This window comes from Nanorana parkeri, unplaced genomic scaffold (assembly GCF_000935625.1).
Source record: "Nanorana parkeri isolate BGI_ZX_2015 unplaced genomic scaffold, ASM93562v1 scaffold890, whole genome shotgun sequence".
NCBI classification, from domain to species: domain Eukaryota; kingdom Metazoa; phylum Chordata; class Amphibia; order Anura; family Dicroglossidae; genus Nanorana; species Nanorana parkeri.
Window position 1 is genome coordinate 1,138,203 of NW_017307158.1, and position 19,922 is coordinate 1,158,124.

General features: G+C 49.0%; 1 protein-coding gene across 4 annotated transcripts in view; it reads right to left on the reverse strand.

Annotated features, from left to right (window-relative positions):
* KDM6B (lysine demethylase 6B) overlaps positions 1-19,922 on the reverse strand; it is a 41,498-nt gene that overhangs the window by 14,914 nt on the left and 6,662 nt on the right. Inside the window, exons 1-13 of one of the 4 annotated variants that reach the window (XM_018565832.1) lie at positions 15,276-15,323; positions 11,365-11,439; positions 10,311-10,431; positions 9,977-10,075; positions 9,615-9,828; positions 7,728-7,820; positions 7,498-7,644; positions 6,784-6,921; positions 6,460-6,684; positions 3,745-6,326; positions 2,358-2,484; positions 1,603-1,708; positions 1,222-1,427 (exon numbers count right to left, since the gene is read on the reverse strand). In XM_018565832.1, the coding sequence (XP_018421334.1) occupies positions 1,222-1,427; positions 1,603-1,708; positions 2,358-2,484; positions 3,745-6,326; positions 6,460-6,684; positions 6,784-6,921; positions 7,498-7,644; positions 7,728-7,820; positions 9,615-9,828; positions 9,977-10,075; positions 10,311-10,426 (4,053 nt within the window). In that variant the 5' untranslated portion in view covers positions 10,427-10,431; positions 11,365-11,439; positions 15,276-15,323. Of the gene's footprint in view, positions 1-1,221; positions 1,428-1,602; positions 1,709-2,357; positions 2,485-3,744; positions 6,327-6,459; positions 6,685-6,783; positions 6,922-7,497; positions 7,645-7,727; positions 7,821-9,614; positions 9,829-9,976; positions 10,076-10,310; positions 10,432-11,364; positions 11,440-15,275; positions 15,324-19,922 lie in introns of those variants that run through there. The other 3 variants (XM_018565833.1, XM_018565834.1, XM_018565835.1) reach the window with 3 other exon arrangements.

Below are 19,922 nucleotides of genomic sequence, written 5' to 3' on the forward strand. Positions count from 1 at the left end.
ACATTTATGGTTAAGTCCCCCTACTGACTTTCTTACATTCCTGGGGAAGTCTCTATAAGGGGGCATTTTGGCTTTCAACGTAAAGTTGTTGGGATGGGATACACAGCTTCTGCGTATAGCCGACCATAGTAATGCTGTACGTGGCTGTATTCTGCTACCTGCGTAAATTTGCATTTACCTTGACTTAGGTTTGGACTGCATGTCAACCAGCCACAGTGGGGCTCTAGTGAGGTTAAAGGAGAACTATGGGGTCAGGGCTTTTCCCCATAGTTCTCCTAATGCACCATTCACACTGAGCGATTTACTGCACGATTTTTGCAGCGATATCGCTCATATTTCCACACGATATCGCTCTATGTAGCTTCTCCAATCCATTTCAATGGAGCTGTTCACATCTCGTCGCTCAATATCGCTTGTAGCTCGTCGCTGTAGCTTGTCGCTCCTACATGACCCTTTTTTCGAGCGATGTTGCTCCTGATTGCATACAGTCGCTCAATATCGCTCATATAAAATAGCGCGGAAAATAGCGCGATTTTCATGTCGCTCAGTGTGAATGGGGCCTTAGGGTAACAGGAGGACACAAACTAGCATCCTCCCGTCACCCTAAGCTCAGTATACCGCGAGCTACAGCTCATTATATACTGAGACGCCGCAGCCGGAGCGGATCCTGACATCGATGTCGAGATCAGCCCAGCTGCGTGAGTGACAGCTGGCTCTGCCTATCTAGAGGCAGAGCCAGCTGTACCCGCCCCCTCCCCCATCCGTTCCACCAGTCAGCGCTGGCGGATCGGAGCAGGGAGGGGGGGAATCCAGCCCCTCCCCTCCCCTGTCACGGCAGAGAGCCGTGACAGGATCGAGAGGTGAGCGAACGCCGGTATGTATTCGCTCACCTCCCGATCTACTGAGCCGACCTGTGACAGTCTCATTGTCACAGGTTGGCTAGAACTATGAGGTGAGTGAAAAGCACCCCCCTCATAAGAAATTCTGAAAGCAACATAAAAATTACCTCCGCCCCCTAATCAGGGGTGACCATGCCAAACCAATCACAGTCATAGCCAGCACTGATTAACAGAGAGCAGGCACCATTTCATTTATGAATGAACTCTTAGTAATGGGGAAGGAACATCAGTGGGCAGCACACTTGTGAAAGTAGACATCCCCCTTTAAAAATCCATTAGGTGAAAGCTGAAAGTACTTGGTAAACAATGGTCATCTGCCTACCTGCAAGGACTCCTGGAAGGATGAAGCCTGGTACTGAGCGTACTTGGCAATGGTGGTATGTGAGCGGCTGCTCTCGCAGTGCCAGATTTGGCGGGACCCAGAGGGGTCCCAGTTCTCATCAGACGGCTGCTGCACCTGAGTACGGACCTCTACGGTGTGTTCTGAATTAGCGTCCACTAGGGTCTTGGTGGAGAAGAGGCCCAGATCTGTCAAAGACAAAGAGATCAGGGTGAGACTTTAGATGATGGCATTGGTCATATGACCAGGTGCAAGAAAAGCAGAGATTCCAAAATTTTTATATATCACTTGTGCGGGAAGTTAAAAAGTACTTAAAGCAGTCATATGGAAACTGTGAAGCTTTCTACAGTCGCGGCAACTCACTTAGTCGTAGTGATCCAGCCAGACCTCGAATCACGGTGATTGGGTTCTTGGGGTCAGTGCAGAATTGAAGCAACACAGGAGAAAATGCATCTCTCTTACTCTCCAACTAGAAGAAAAAAAATATGGAAAATTACCCAAAAAAAACTTAAGGAACCCTTTTGTGTGTCACCCTAAAGGACAGACTAATAGCCCCCTTCTGTCTGTGTCACCCTGCAGGAGGAGGAGGACAGACTCATAGCTCCCTTCTGTCTGTGTCACCCTGCAGGAGGAGGACATACTCATAGCTCCCTTCTATGTATCACCCTGCAGGAGGAGGACAGACTCATAGCTCCCTTCTATGTATCACCCTGCAGGAGGAGGACAGACTCATAGCCCCCTTCTGTCTGTATCACCCTGCAGGAGGAGGACAGACTCATAGCTCCCTTCTGTCTGTATCACCCTGCAGGAGGAGCAGACTCATAGCCCCCTTCTGTCTGTATCACCCTGCAGGAGGAGGACAGACTCATAGCCCCCTTCTGTCTGTATCACCCTGCAGGAGGAGGACAGACTCATAGCTCCCTTCTGTCTGTGTCACACTGCAGGAGGAGGACAGACTCATAGCCCCCTTCTGTCTGTGTCACCCTGCAGGAGGAGGACAGACTCATAGCTCCCTTCTGTCTGTATCACCCTGCAGGAGGAGGACAGACTCATAGTTCCCTTCTGTCTGTATCACCCTGCAGGAGGAGGACATACAAAGATACTGGTAATTTACTTACATAGATACTGGGTGTAGGTGGGTTGAGTTTTTCACGGGGCAGGTTGCGCTCTGGTCCTATTGGTGGTTTCACAGACATGGAAGGAAGGACGTAGGACTCTTTGTATTTTCCTTTCAGCACCATATTCCTAAGGAATTAGAAAGGGACATCAAGAGATATTAGCATTAGACAGCAAAGCCAAAGCATAGCTGCAGCACCAGATCACACAGAAACAGATGACCAGCAAGACAGTCCCTCTCCATAGCATATAGGGAGTTTACAATCACACTAGGAAGCCATGTGCGAGTGGTCAGCCTAATATAAATATCCTTATTGATTTGTGTTAATACATATAGAAGCTCCACTTTCTGCTTAAAGCAGAGTTCCAATCACAGTGCTTCTTTTCTGCCACTAGATGTCCTCAGTCTTTGTGGCTGAATGATAGCCAGCATCATCAAACCTACTTCCTGTAAGCCCCGGCTGTCATGGGTCCTCCCCCAGCCTGGGAATGGACAAGAAAGAAGCAGCAGCAAACTGATGAGCTCATCCTTTTGTCACTCTGCTTATTTCTCCTGTTAGCATATGAATAGATTGGCTCCTTGAGCCGCTCCTTCTCCCAGCCTAAACCCTGCTGTACATTGACTGCAAGAGGCTGACACTAGGTCACATTCAAGTACTTGCACTGTTTGCATTAAAATAAAAACCCTTAATGGTGTAGTAAAGAAACACAGAACTATCCTTTCACATCTGCCTAGAGTTCAGCTTGAAAGGGACACCCATTATATGGTACACACAATGCACATTAAAGGGCCAGTCAAAACTAATATTTCCGTTTGGTAGATGCTGGAGAGTCAAGCCCGAGCGACTGATTTCTTGGGGTCTCTACTGGTGAGATCTCTGTACTGAGTTCCCGGGTCTGCACACCTGCTGTGCATATTATGAGGGGCTTCCACCATCCATGCCGGGTTTTTATTTATTTTAGATGATGATGGTGAATGCAACACGAGGAGCTGGAACACACAAAGATGACCCCCTATTAGGTTTTTGTTGCTGTCCACTAGTGGTAACCACTGTCTCCACAAATTTAGAGCCGTCACAGAACGGGAAAAGAAGGGGTAACCTTTGAATGGGGACACTTGCTTCGGTCTAAGAGGTTTCCACTCACTTCCTGTTGTATCTAGGAGGTTAGGAAGTGAAAGAGAATGTCTCCAACGTGGCACAGATGGCACAAACTTCCCTTCCCTGCTCTAGCCAACATTAATATTTTGACTTTGGATATACTTTAAACTGAAAAGTGACAGGCCTCCTTTAAACAATGTCATTTATTTATGGCTTTATTTGTGAACAGTCCAGCAACAGTCCACCAGTGCGCCGCTTCCTTTTAATAACAGATAAACTGAAAACTTACTTGGTAGCTTTGATAATCTCTGCCGCTGTATGGTTGACCGTCAGCTCGCTGGCCTGCAGTCTCTTCTCTTCCACCTCCGAAGCGATAAACGTCTCCCGGTCTCCGCTTTCTACCTTGATCAGCCGAATCTTAAGCTCCTTGGGCGGTCCTTCCATGAAGGGTCTCATCTTCAACAAGTCGGAGGATGCTGTACCGTGGGAAGCAGAGGTTGGTGCAGATGCTGGGGCCGCAGGTGAGGAAATCTGATGGTGGTCTTCTACTCCCCGTCTTCCACCCTCCGATTTCCTCCTTTCTCCCCCTGACCCTTGTTTTGAAGATTTGGGGGTATCCCTGCTCTGACTCTGGAGATCTAGGTTACCCAAGACCTGCCGATCCTTGTCCTTACGAGACCTAGCCCGCCTGCTTCTGTCCCTCTTGGTCTTGCGATGCCTCCGATCTCTTCTTCTACCCTCATCCTTGGTCCGGGTTGGAGGAACAATGGACAGTGTTATTCTCTCTGGTGGCCTCTCCACTTCAGCTGCCTTTGCGCTCTCCGCTTCTGGCTCTGCTGTGTCCTTGGGCAACTCTTCCAGGGACTGGTGGCTTACGTTTTCCACTGGCGAGCTTGGCGTTTTAGGAGAGCCACTCTCCTGAGCCTGGGGCTTCTGCAGTTCAGGCAGTTTCTCTGGCGACTTTTGCTCTGCTCTGAGGACAGATCGCTCAACAGTCTTAACCAACACCCCAGTAGGTGCTCCCTCTGACTTTGTAGCTCCCTCAGATCCAACTGATGCAGTCAGAACGACTTCGGCAGTACTCTTTTTATCAAATACTTTGACAGTCTTTTTCAGCATCCCCTCAACTGTCTCTTTGTGGCCTGTTGCTCGGTCTGCCCTATCAGTGCCTCTAGGGGTCTGCTGTTTAGTCTCATCCCTTGCCTCTTTTTTTGCCACTGCCCAGTGTGGCTCAGGGCTCTTTTCTACTTTCTTTTCTGGTACAACCTCTACCCAAGAACATTCTGTTTTTTTCACGATATTGGCCTCTAGCTTATCAGCACCCCAAATATTTTCAGGTTTATTCTTAGAATCTGTGTGCTGCTTTTGTGCAACCCAGGGGTTCTCAAGTTTCTTCTCAACAATGACATTGGGTCTTTGGGCCACTCTCTCCTCCTTCTCTGCCTGGCTACAATTGGACGCTTTTGTGCCTTCCACCAATGTCTCACAAGCTCGTGCTATGTCCTCCAAAATGTCAGTTTCTGTGCGGACTCCAGGTCGTGCTGCTGCCACCCCTTGGCCCAACATATCTGAGGTAAGGGCTACTCTGGTCTTGGATTCCCAGGCCCGTTGTGAGGTAGATTGCGTAGTGTATGGGTCAACATTACGCTTGCCCACCATAGTAGCACCAGTGAAATAGCCCAGGCCTCCTCCATTCTTGAGGCTCTGCCCACCACGGTACGAATACTTCTGTCCCTCCAGAATGCTAGCCAATGATTTTAGCACACTGCTGCCCCCGTGTTGAGCCGGCTTTGACTCGTTGGCAGCTTCTTGACCCAGTATTGCTTTTTTAGGGCCATAATAGGCAGACCTTGCTTCAGAGGTTTTTCCACCAGGAGCAGATTTGGTCAAAATGTTTGACTGAGGTGCACTTTTAGGTTGGGTTGTTGCTCTGGCCTCTGCTGGTGGGTGGGTGGAGGAAACCGCAGGGATGAAGTCCTCTCGCCTTGAGCTGCTGCTCCCTTCCTCCTTTTCAATGGACTCGTCTAACATTTTCATGATGTCATCCAACCCATCAGGCAAAATCTTTGCAAACTCAGTGGCTTCCTCAAATGGCTCTGCTAGGTGCCCTGAAGGAAAGTCAAAGAGCTGATTGCATCCAGCAGTCTGATGCTTCTCCTCCTCACATCCTTTCCTCTCCGACAAAGTTGGAATTGGGCTCAAAGACTCCGGAGTCGGATTTGAAGCGCGCGCTGTTGGTGAAGCAGCTAAGCCCAGCACCTGAAGGTTTCCTGAGGTATCTTTGTGGTAGGCGGTTGATGAGGAACAGAATGAGGCATTGTCCTCTTGAGCTGGTGACCTCTTTCCACCTGAATAGCTGCCCGCGGACGTAGCGAGTCCATGGCTTAAATGCTTGCCTTCCATGTTCATCTCTGGGGTCTGAGGGCTTTTGCTAATGTCTTGTCCCACATCCTCCTCTTTCTTTGGGGCAAATAACCCAGACTCATCCATTTTTTGCAGGCTTTTAAGAACATGATCCAAGCTTGGATCCCGATAGGTCTCAGACCTAGGCCTGACATTGCTGGTGGTGACACCCTGAGTTCGGTGGTCGAAGACACCGCCGCCCGCTGGGTCATTGCATGTTGGATAGTATGTTTCCCGTTTGACAGTCCCATGGCCTTCCCCATATAGAATGTCCTCCAAATCATCTCCACTCTTCACCTCTTCTTTAGCTGGGGCTGGTAGCCAGCTCTGCTGGAGCGAAGAGGCTAAAGAGGGTTTGGCTTGAAGGGGTGGTGGTGGTGGGCAAATTGGTTTTGGAGGTTGCGGCTCTTCTGCAGGAGGACAGATCCTTGCTGTGTTGTCCACAGGACTAGGAAAGCGATCAGAGTGCTAAAAAAAACAAAAAAACGGACAAAGGTAAACATTAAATTTAAACTCACAGAAGGGTGTCAACAGGTCTCAGTGAGAGCCAAGGCTGTATTATGCATGGAAGAAAATGAATTAAATAAAAAAAACCACTTACAGGGGATATATCAGTCTTAGAGGTCTTAGGTGGTGGGATGCGGGGTCTTCTCTGTTCGTAAGGCACGTGGAGTGGAGGTGGTGCTGGAATGACCTCCGCAGGTGACCTCTGACACCGAGCCTCACTAAGGTCACTTGAAGGACGGGGCTGCTGGTGTAGTGGTGGTGGTGGGCGTGAGGGGCAGTATGAGGAGTAAGAGGGAACATGGGGTGGGAGTCTGGGATCCTGCGGAAGAGATAAAAGCGGAAATTCAAAGAGTCTTACTTGAAGAAAGAAGAGAAGTGTAGTTCCCTTTGAACCTCATCACCCATTTCTAATTCTTACCTGCCTATCCCTGCGCTCCCCCCAGGGCTCATGGTTTATTGGGTTCCAGACATTAGGTTTTGTGGGTGGCTGATGGTACGGATTCCCAGAACCCACTAGAGCTGGAGGAGAATGCAGGCCAGGGTTACCCCTCCTTTGCTAAAAGGCAAAAGAAACAATAGCATAATTATCTTGTTTCCAAACACCTACTCTCTTACATTTGCAAAGTTATGTTAGGACTGGTAGGCATTCTGCTGCCCAGGTGCTTGGTCTACGGTTGAAGATACCCGACTGACATGTACAGCCCTTTAGGCAGAAGCCTTAATGAAGAGCCAAATAAAACCGTTTTTATCCTTTTTTCAATCCTCATTCCATCCTCCTCCTAAATTTGAGGGACCCATATGTCCCAGTCTGGTGTCCCTCATACATCCCAGTAGCCACCTGTCCTCCATGTAGAGGACACATCCAATCCAAGCCAATAAAAGATTTCTGGCAGGTCAACTGGGCATTTCTCTGTACTTTTAAAAGGGATAAAACAAGGGCAAATGTGCATTTTTCTGCCCAGACCTACACTAACACAATTTGCCCGCCTGGCAGACCACCCCTGCTTCTCCCACTCAACTGCAGGACCCAAGGCATTCACTGCAACTCAATTCATTGGCACAGATATATAAATTATGGAATAGTCAGCAAAGAATGCAAAGTGTGCATATCGTAGAGAAATAATATTTGTACCTGTTCAGGACTTCCACTTCTCCTCCGTTTCATTGGCTGCTCGTCTCCTCCGTGAGGATTATGGGGGGGTGACTGGAGTGAATCGGAGGGTGGAACTTGTCGCTTTAATTGTGGGGGTCCACGCTTGCCTCCAAAATGCCTCTGTTGCTGGAAATATATAGGGCGTCATCTCCGAGAGTACACATACACACAGTGACCAACGCACACAAATGTTCAAAGAGACGGCTCACCTCGTGTTGCATCAGGTCCCACACTTGCTGTAAGCGTGGCAGGGTTTTGGGTCGGTGGTGCGGGGGTGATGCATGGGCGTTCCACAGGTGTGTCTGGGAAAAGAATGAGATCAAGGTGGTAAGAAAAATAAATAAATGGGGAATGCAACTCAGGAAAGGAACAAAAATGTAGTACAAAGACAAAAGACCATTATTACTTTTTTTTAACCCCGTCCCACTGTGGCATTACATGGGCTTCCCGATCATGTGATCACTGCGATTGGATGTCACGTGACGAGCTCCTGATCCTCACTGTGTGACCCAGAGCTGTTGGAAACAGCCGGTCACAGTGCTGGTCCAACACGGATAAGCAAAGCCATCCGTACGCTTGTGGCGGTGGGCTTGGTGCCTGTTGACTGGAAAAAAGAAGGAGCAGCAGCATAATGCAGCAAGCTATTGCATGCTCTGATGCTCTCCTCTTCTCTCGGGTTGTGGGCACGTCCTTGCTGTCCTCAAATACAATGCAGGACTGCTGATCCTGCATTGCACGTGGTGACTTCACTGTATGACTGCTGGCTAGATCGCCTTAAAAAAAGCAGCTTGAAGGGACCGGTAGCACAGTGTGGCGGACGCCTGCAGGGTAAGCACTGCGGAGGTCTGCATTAGGGCCAGTTCACACCATATGCAGTTGTGATGCAGTCCGCTAATTTGACTGCTGCAGTCAATATACATCACAATGCTTTCCTATGGGCTTTCTTGTGCTTAATTCATACCATTGCAGTGTGAATAAAGCACAAGAAAGCCCATAGGAAAGCATTTTGATGTATTTTGACTGCAGCAGTCAAATAAACGGACTGCATCACAACTGCATATGGTGTGAACTGGCCCTTACAGCTGTTGCTTTGCCCAGCATAGGCACAGGACAAGTCCACTTTCCGCATGTTTCTCTACCTATTGCCTTTGGAAATGTTTAGGGTTGCACAGATACTTTGAGTACCAGTGCAGATACTTGGCATTTTCATGAGAACTACCAGGGTTGCAGCTGGGACCTGGCTCTGGTGCTCCACCACTGTCCTGAAATCATTACTCTGTATTGTTTTAGAAAAACTGTCACATGACAATAAACAAAAATGTGTCAGTACTCGTACTTGTAAGTACTCGGCAAGTACTAGTACTCGTACTCGCAAAACTGGTATCGCTGCATCCCTTTATTTATATTTATAAAAACAAAATCGTACATTAAAACAGAGATGTACAAATCCCGGGAGCTCCGTGTGCTCCTTACAAATGACAGCTGACTCCTAATTTTTGAATTTTTCTCTAGTGTAGTCTTGGAGCTCAAAAGTATCGGTACATGTACTCGTACTTGTACCGAGTACTGTACTTGGTATCTGTGCAACCCTAGAAATTTTTGCTCAGCATGCGGTCACACCAACATCTGTTCACCAATCTGAAGCATCATCTAGCTTCAGGAAAAAGACCCTGGCTTCACATAAGCATTGGTGTTGCTATTTGTCTCCTCATCTGCAAATCGATAACAAAATGCCTCAGTCGCTGCTACAGCCACAACAGACATCTGTGCAAAATTAACTGCAATGTGCTTAGCTCTGCCTAGCTCCCAAAATTAAAGGTCAATGGTTGTGGCTTGTTAAGAGTTAAAACGGACCCAGCATCAGATCTATTTTGCATCCATGCTAAATCAATGTAACACTCACAGGTAATCACACCCCCCCCCCCCCCCCCCCCCCCCCCGACAATGCCTTCATCAACTTTTCTCTCCAGAAGGATGGAGCCATCTTTATTTAGGCAGTATGCGCGGTTACCATTTACTTTCAGGACTGAGATGTTGGCTAAGAGATGACACAATGCCAGGTTCAGGCTCTGTTGCTAATCCACAGTTTGGCTCACCTGCTGGAGTCGGGAGATGTGCGCGGTGAGTTCATAACCACCATGGTAGCGTGCGGCGGCCTGGTAGCAGCGCACGGCGTCCTCCCATTCTTGCTCTGACTCGTAGATCTGACCCAGCTGCTCCCATATCTGTGGCTGCTGCTCGTCACGCAGGAGGCTTTGCACGCACGAATGCACCCGCTCGAGCTTTCCATAGCGATGGCCAGGTGGAGAGCTAAAGAGGGCGGCAAGACGGACAGAGATGACACAACATGAAGTTATTGTAAAGTCGATGAGACTGCCCTCCCCCAGCAAGCCAAGCTTCCCTTTAAAGTTCCAATAACAAGTGGACCCGCATGCGGAGCCCTCACACAGACACTTACCCGAGAGGGTAATAAGGTTTGCTTGGGTGACCAAGGTTTGTCACATGACTAGCCGGTAAGTGAGGGGGCAGCTGAGGTTGGTTAAGGTTTGAAGAGCATCTGGGAGAAAGAGGAAAAAGCAGGGGGAGGTGTTGACACGGCAGTACAGGTACAACACAAGCTTCATCGCACCCCATCAGAGGCATGCGGGAAGCTCAACAGGTCAAAAACAAAAAAGGTAAAAGGGGGCGCCATGTTCCCACATCCACTTCACCCGCGTACGCAAATCGCATCAATACATAACAAAAGGGGATGCCAAGTAAAGACGGGCCCCCTCTAGGGCCAAAGCTCTTACCTGCCGGAAGGTACCCATGCTCTGGGGTGGGGGGGCGGATTCCAGGCTGTGTTGATTCCACCCATGAAGGGATCGCGGGGAAAGCGGGATCCAAACTGTTCCTGTGAGCGATACATCCAGACTGAGACAAAAAGGGGAATAGATACAGAAGAGGAGAAGTTATTGGGGAAACCTCGGGCGCTTGGGCATCAAAGTGCCAAATGCATCAGTTGCACCATGGGTAGGCAAACTCTAACCCTCCGGCTATGGTGAAACTACAAATCCATCTGCATCTGGGAGTCATGCCTTTGGCTGTCAGTCTTGCAATGCCTCTTGGGATCTGTAGTTGCACCACAACTGGAGGGTCAGAGTTTGCCTACCCCTGGTATATGTGTATGTATCTATCTATATAAATATATATCTAAAATATCTCTCTCTCTCTCTCTCTATATATATATATGTGTGTATATATGTGTGTGTGTGTGTGTGTGTATGTATATATATACACACATACATACATATATATATATATATATACGCAGCTCCCCGTGCCGAGCCGCTCACAGGCACTGAGACATTTCCCTATCTGTGCAGCTGCGGACTGGGATGATGTCTCGGTACCTGCGATTGGCGCTGCGGCGCTGTCAGCTTCCTGGCGGACTCGGCACGTGGAGCTGCGAACACGCCCGAGCCCATCACTAGTGGTGAGGCCCAGTGACCTCATCCTAACCTAAAGGAAGCAGGGGGGAAAGCTGATGTGTATAGGTAAATATTTTAATCCATTTTTTTCTTTTGCTGGAGGGGTCCTATAAAAGAACCAGACCTTATATATTCCTACAAGATCCCCTCTAACCCATATAAATGCATGTCTCGGATTAGACGTTCTAGAGATGACCAGCCCAGTGGCCTGAGCAAGTTGCATCTCCTGCAAGCCGGCGTGTCGTGCAATACAGTGCAGCCGAGATCCCGGGAACTTCTGCTCCGTTTCCATAATGACACAAGGACACATTTGGGAGCACTTTACATCAAAATTAATTTCTACTACAAGACACTTCTATGGGTGTATAATAAATACCGTTTTAATCCACAAGGTCTCAAAGATTCAGAAGCAGGAGGGGAAGCATGATGTTCTCAATCACAGAGAGAGAGTCTGCAAGACAAAAGACAAAGAGCAGGATAAGAAAAATGGAATTAACAACAGTTTTCAGACAAAATTAATTCTTACGGCAACTATGTAATACCAGCAAAAAGCCACTAGAGGGTAGCAACAAAACAAATTATTTTGCAGGCGGTGTTGACAATAGAGTGGTTATATAGCGCATGAGTACAAGGAGTCAGTCCTCCTCCTGCAGGGTGATACAGACAGAAGGGGGCTATGAGTCTGTCCTCCTCCTGCAGGGTGATACATAGAAGGGAGCTATGGGTCTGTCCTCCTCCTGCAGGGTGATACAGACAGAAGGGAGCTATGAGTCTGTCCTCCTCCTGCAGGGTGATACAGACAGAAGGGAGCTATGAGTCTGTCCTCCTCCTGCAGGGTGAGATATAGAAGGGAGCTATGGGTCTGTCCTCCTCCTGCAGGGTGATACAGACAGAAGGGGGCTAGGAGTCTGTCCTCCTCCTGCAGGGTGACACAGACAGAAGGGGGCTATGAGTCTGTCCTTCTCTTGCCAGGTGAGAACATGGCGGGTTGTATACGTTGTCACTGGTAGGGAACACATGGCAGTGTGTCTGTGGAGGTGATGACGGGCCCACACATACAGGCTGAGTCAGATCCCTCTTACTGCCTTACAAAGAGAAAAGTGTTACTCAGCCGACCACATAGTCACACACCCCCTATGTGTCACCTCACCACTCACAAACTACACACAGCCACGTGTGACGGAATTAACCCCTGTGTGTGTCGGAGATCTGGCAGAAGACGGGAAGGAGAGAGCGGTGTGGGAGGGGGAGGACAGTGACGGGAACGAGCAGTAGGAAGAGAACGAGACAACTATTACATCTCCATTTAGAATGTCATCGTCTGACTGACGCGCTTCTCCACCCCCGCGTCTCCAAGCCAGAGACCAGGAAAAAAATATCTACACGCTGTGTAGAGACAGTGACCTGTGTATGTGTATGTGTAATATATACACACACATTATATATATATATACACATACATACATACATACATACATACATACATACATACACCGCTACATTGTGACCCGTATACACACAGTACAGACACCGCTACATTGTGACCCGTATACACACAGTACAGACACCGCTACATTGTGACCCGTATACACACAGTACAGACACCGCTACATTGTGACCCGTATACACACAGTACAGACACCGCTACATTGTGACCCGTATACACACAGTACAGACACCGCTACATTGTGACCCGTATACACACAGTACAGACACCGCTACATTGTGACCCGTATACACACAGTACAGACACCGCTACATTGTGACCCGTATACACACAGTACAGACACCGCTACATTGTGACCCGTATACACACAGTACAGACACCGCTACATTGTGACCCGTATACACACAGTACAGACACCGCTACATTGTGACCCGTATACACACAGTACAGACACCGCTACATTGTGACCCGTATACACACAGTACAGACACCGCTACATTGTGACCCGTATACACACAGTACAGACACCGCTACATTGTGACCCGTATACACACAGTACAGACACCGCTACATTGTGACCCGTATACACACAGTACAGACACCGCTACATTGTGACCCGTATACACACAGTACAGACACCGCTACATTGTGACCCGTATACACACAGTACAGACACCGCTACATTGTGACCCGTATACACACAGTACAGACACCGCTACATTGTGACCCGTATACACACAGTACAGACACCGCTACATTGTGACCCGTATACACACAGTACAGACACCGCTACATTGTGACCCGTATACACACAGTACAGACACCGCTACATTGTGACCCGTATACACACAGTACAGACACCGCTACATTGTGACCCGTATACACACAGTACAGACACCGCTACATTGTGACCCGTATACACACAGTACAGACACCGCTACATTGTGACCCGTATACACACAGTACAGACACCGCTACATTGTGACCCGTATACACACAGTACAGACACCGCTACATTGTGACCCGTATACACACAGTACAGACACCGCTACATTGTGACCCGTATACACACAGTACAGACACCGCTACATTGTGACCCGTATACACACAGTACAGACACCGCTACATTGTGACCCGTATACACACAGTACAGACACCGCTACATTGTGACCCGTATACACACAGTACAGACACCGCTACATTGTGACCCGTATACACACAGTACAGACACCGCTACATTGTGACCCGTATACACACAGTACAGACACCGCTACATTGTGACCCGTATACACACAGTACAGACACCGCTACATTGTGACCCGTATACACACAGTACAGACACCGCTACATTGTGACCCGTATACACACAGTACAGACACCGCTACATTGTGACCCGTATACACACAGTACAGACACCGCTACATTGTGACCCGTATACACACAGTACAGACACCGCTACATTGTGACCCGTATACACACAGTACAGACACCGCTACATTGTGACCCGTATACACACAGTACAGACACCGCTACATTGTGACCCGTATACACACAGTACAGACACCGCTACATTGTGACCCGTATACACACAGTACAGACACCGCTACATTGTGACCCGTATACACACAGTACAGACACCGCTACATTGTGACCCGTATACACACATTAAAGACACCGCTACATTGTGACCCGTATACACACAGTACAGACACCGCTACATTGTGACCCGTATACAAAACACAGCATCATCAGCGCCTATCAAACGTTAATAAAAAGATATTTCCCTTAATTTCCCCGATTCTTCCCTCCACCTACACAATACAACCGGCCGGGGCTTCCCCATTACGTCAGCAGCCGGCAGTTGAGGGGAAATTGTTTGTATGTTGTGAATGGGAACTGGCAGGCGAGGGGTTAGGCAGAACTGTATGGGTCACGTGACCAGACGACACAGAAGAGTGACATTGTGCAAGAGAGCGAGTCTAACCCACGGCGGAGAGAGAGACGGAGTGTAAGAGAGCGTGACAGAGTGTTAGACAGTGCAAGAGAGAGCGCCCACAAGACAAAGCAGAAGAGAGTGCGAAGGCAGAGGAGAGACACAAACATGAACGGCACGTAGATACAGAGGAGGAGAAAATGTGACAGAGACAGACAGCAAGAGACCGAGAGAGAGAGAGTGAGACCGAGAGAGACAGGGAGAGAGAGAGACAGGGAGAGAGAGAGAGAGAGAGAGAGAGAGAGAGAGAGAGAGACAGAGAGAAGGGGGGTAAGCCAGTGTGATTAAGAGAAGGATATAAAAGTGTGTAATAGAAAGAGGAGGAGCGAAGAGAGACTGCAAGAAACAAAGGAGCAAGAACACAAGGCAGCGGGAGTAACACTCCTCTCTTAAGGGGGCAGAGGAGGGAGAGCGATAGAGAGAGAGCGCAAGAGACATGAAACACAAAGAGGGAAACAGAGCGACTGAGACAGACAGGAGAGAGAGTCCTGACAGAGAGAGACAAGGGTGACAGAGACCATAGAGAGGGGGAGAGAGAAAACAGAGAGACCATAGAGAGGGGAGAGAGAGAGAGACCATAGAGAGGGGAGAGAGAGAGAGAGACCATAGAGAGGGGAGAGAGAGAGAGACCATAGAGAGGGGAGAGAGACCATAGAGAGGGGAGAGAGAGACCATAGAGAGGGGAACAGCTGAGGTAAGGAAACAGGGTGACTGGCTGATATGACAGCGAGACACAAAGAGACTGGAACAAGTAAATGAGAAAAGTCAACATTCTGGAAGCCTCTTAAAGCCGAACACACCCTTCAAGCTCTCCGGTATGAGGAGAACATGAAGAGCTGTCACTCACCTCCGGGACAAAGAGACAGCTGCCATGGGAGGGTCCTCGGAGCTCTTCTCTCTCCCCTCTATATCTTCCCCGAACTCCACCCAGAACCCCGGTGATGTGACGGACGGCAGGGACAGGACTTCAGAGCTCGGCACCCATGTCTCGCAGATGCCGGTCGCTCCAGTGAGTGACTCTCGTAGGCTCTCTCTCACGCTCTTGTTCCCCCCCACGCCAGGCTCCGCCCCTCACCTCCGCCATATCTCGGCAAGCAAGCCAAGTTTAAAGGGACATTGGTGATGTCACTGCACCCCCAGAACACACCCACCCTGGGATTCCCTGAACACACACCACGCCCACACCCAGCCCACTCCTCTCTTAAGGTAGAACGGCCGGGCTGCCGACAGTTAAGGTGGACCGGTCCTTGATACTTTTCAGGAAAAACTTGTATTCCTCTTCTTTATTGTCACACAAAGATGGATCCCTTGAAGCAACTTTGTGTGCTAAACAAGAACCAAACGACTGAATGGGAGGCCTGACAAAGGTCACCGCCCCAGTAACGTCTTTGCGTTGAAAACCGCACTACAAGAAACAGTCATGTGTTTGTAGGCGCACCGGGGTACATTCATTTGGAATGGGCCACCTTAACGCAACGCCCGTTAATGCAACGCACAACATAATACGCGTTAACCCGCTACAAAGAAATAAGCGGGCCCTTTATGTTTCTTAAGATACAGTCATCTTTACATTAAATTCAGCCTTCTGAGCCAATCAGGGCTCTGATAGTCACAGGAACCATGCTTACAGGAGGAAAGAGCAGCAGGGTGACCTCGTCAGTGTACTGCTGCTCTGTCACGGGCCAATCACAGCTTGGGGCGGATCCCGGACCAGGCAGAAGTGCCTCACTGTAGTGTAATCTGCAGAAAGGTCCAAGGCCCGGCCAGAACACAATAAGGAAATATTTGGCAGAAATACCGATCCGTTATCTGTTTTCATCCGCATACCTGGAGTCCAGCTTTGGTTGTCCCATGAAACAATGTAGACATCACTTTTAATAAATATTGCCACGGCAAAGCCGGCCTCAGTACACAACATGTCTGTTATGATGCCTTGCTATAGGGTAAGTCCACTCATACGTGAATCATAGATGGAGTCTGGGGACCGGAGTTATCCTTTAACTGCTAGACTCCCTCAAATATACAAAAGATAGATCCCATCCTCCCCCAACCCCCCCGTTGTAGCTTTTGGGGCACCCTGGGCAGCAGACTGGCACCAGGAAATATGGCGGCTCTAAACATATTGATAGGTCACCCTCTTCTCCCCATCCTATCAGTGTGCTGCTGCCTCTTTAACTGTACAGTCACATGGCCGGAGAGGGCGTGTCCTGAACCAGGCTTTACTGCCTGACTGCAACGGGAGTCAGGGACCATGGACCAGATAGGCACAGGCAGTACTCTTGTACCAGGGACAATTTACGGGGGCCACATGATTTCCAATGATGGCGCCCCATTGGGGATATTCTCCCTCTCCGTATGTCCTTCTGACCACGAATGAAATTGAGTAAGAAAGCTAAATTTTGAATTTAATAGAAATGGAGGCGAAATCTTCTAATGGGGCACCTGTGCTGGTAACAATGGTCAAAGAGAGTCTTCCCCCATCTCCTCTCACTTCCTGTTGTGTCTCCAGACAGGAAGTAAAAGGTAAATTTCCCCAACAATGACATCCAGGGCCGCTGATTTTGAAATACAGGTATTAATCTTATACCAGGGCCAATTTACGGGGCCCCATATATGTAATGATGGCCCAAAGGGGTCCTACTGGGGATATTCTCCCTCTCAGTTTGTCCTTGTGACCACGCATAAAAGTGAGTAAGAAAGCTCAATTTTGAGTTGTCCCTGAAATAGAAATGATGGTGAAATCTTCCAATGGGGACACCTGCACTGGTAATAATGGCCTAAGAGAGTCTCCCCGCCATCTCCTCTCACTTCCCTGTTGTGTCTTGAGACAGGAAGTAGAGGCAAATTTCCCCCACAGGGGTTTTAACCATTCTGTGGTCTATCCAAGACTGTATAATAGAGGCTTTAGATTTACTATAATTAAAATGATGGTAAATTAATTCGAAATTAGGTTGAAATTGTACAAACCAGCAATAGAAATGGGAGGCAACATCGAAAATAAATATTGAAAAAGTAAATTGAAGCCTCTGGCCTGTTCCAGAGCTTTGAGACTACATGTGTTTGGTGAAGTTGGCCACAGAGGGCCCAATTTTCGGCGGTGAAACTTTGAGATGCTTCAGTATGGTTGACAAAAATTTGCTGACCCCTCTGACTTCAATACTTGGAGCCACGAACACAGAGCAAGAAAACCAATGAGGACTTCTGGGACTACTAGAGGCCTACATACCATTTGTGTGGACTATGAAGCGGCATAGGGGCCCACTAAGTCTTAGGGGCTCATTTGTTATTGATGTGGGCTCATGTCAAGCGTTTTTACGTGGCCAGTAGGAACCAGACTGGTCTGCAACTGGAGCCCCTTGGCGAGTTTGTCCACCACTGGTCTCTAAGGAGTCTTAGGGGCCCATTTGTACTTGATGTGGGCTCAAGTCAAGCGTTTCTAAGTGGCCGGTAGTTGACGGGTGGGAACCAGACTGGTCTTCAACTGGAGCCCCTTGGTGAGCTTGTCCACCACTGGTCTCTTTCTACGTGGCCAGTAGTTGATTGGTGGGAACCAGACTGGTCTGCAACTGGAGCCCCTTGGCGAGTTTGTCCACCACTGGTCTCTAAGGAGTCTTAGGGGCCCATTTGTACTTGATGTGGGCTCAAGTCAAGCGTTTCTAAGTGGCCGGTAGTTGACGGGTGGGAACCAGACTGGTCTTCAACTGGAGCCCCTTGCTTGATGTGGGCTCAACTCAAGCGTTTCTAAGTGGCCAGTAGTTGATTGGTGGGAACCAGACTGGTCTTCAACTGGAGCCCCTTGGCGAGTTTGTCCACCACTGGTCTCTAAGGAGTCTTAGGGGCCCATTTGTACTTGATGTGGGCTCAAGTCAAGCGTTTCTAAGTGGCCGGTAGTTGACTGGTGGGAACCAGACTGGTCTTCAACTGGAGCCCCTTGGTGAGCTTGTCCACCACTGGTCTCTAAGGAGTCTTAAGGGCCCATTTGTACTTGATGTGGGCTCAAGTCAAGCGTTTCTAAGTGGCCGGTAGTTGACTGGTGGGAACCAGACTGGTCTTCAACTGGAGCCCCTTGGTGAGCTTGTCCACCACTGGTCTCTTTCTACGTGGCCAGTAGTTGATTGGTGGGAACCAGACTGGTCTTCAACTGGAGCCCCTTGGCGAGTTTGTCCACCACTGGTCTCTAAGGAGTCTTAAGGGCCCATTTGTACTTGATGTGGGCTCACATCAAGCGTTTTTACGAGGCCAGTAGTTGACGGGTGGGAACCAGACTGGTCTTCAACTGGAGCCCCTTGGCGAGTTTGTCCACCACTGGTCTCTAAGGAGTCTTAAGGGCCCATTTGTACTTGATGTGGGCTCACATCAAGCGTTTTTACGAGGCCAGTAGTTGACGGGTGGGAACCAGACTGGTCTTCAACTGGAGCCCCTTGGCGAGTTTGTTCACCACAGGTCTCTAAGGAGCTAGGTAGGGTCCCCCTCCCCTTACTTACTTTAGAAGGACAATCGGCAATAGTGATAAAACCTGGAAGATTCTGACAAAGGATCATTTCCTATTTTTTTGGTGCATAGTCTTGCAAAATGTATCCGCGTTACTTCTACTAAATCGGTCGAGAGCAAATTTCACAATGGGCCACACCAAAAACAGCCCACATAGTCAAAACCCAAGATTCTTGTGATTGATGCTAAATGAGGAACATTCATTGGTAAAATATGTCATCAATGCACTCCAAAGACTTCCACTAGAGATTCCCCCCCCAAAAATGACCCTCATGGAGCCAATCACCCCAAAAATGTATATTTCAGCAGCAGTCCGGAGTTTGGAGTCAAGGCTTTAATGGAGTGGACTCAAGAAGACTGTCGTTCTTTCCCGGGTGAAGCTGCCACATAGGATGAGGGACAATGACAGAATTGAAGATTGACTACAAAGAAAAAGAAACAGTTTCACCGGTAGGCAGGTGATCTTATCACTGCTTGGAAAGACGCTCTCTTTTTTTTCGACTGGAGTTCCCCTTTAAGAGCCCACTGCTGATCCTCAATGGGCGCAGCGTTGGGAACAGGTGCACAGTGCCCACCCATTGTAGGGGTGCCAGCTGGTGTTATGTCGTGTGACGCCTAGATGGCTCGTGACATAGGAAGGATGTCGCTTCCAGAAATACAGCGTGACAGCACGCAGCACTCGAGGAGTTCGAAAGAGGAGGAAGGAAGTGACATCAGAGAAAGGAAGGAATGGGGGAGAGAGAGACAAGAGGGCAACCGGGGTATGGAGACTGAGGGCGAGATGGAGAGGAAGGAAAAGAAATAGAAAGAGAGGAAAAAAGGGAAGCGATCAGGAGGGAGGGAGAGAGAGAGAGAGAAGGGGAGAGAGGGAGAAGAGGAGAGAGGGAGAGAGGGAGAAGGGGAGAGAGGGAGAAGGGGAGAGAGGGAGAAGGGGAGAGAGGGAGAAGAGGAGAGAGGGAGAAGAGGAGAGAGGGAGAGGGGGAGAGGGGGGGAAGGGGGGGGA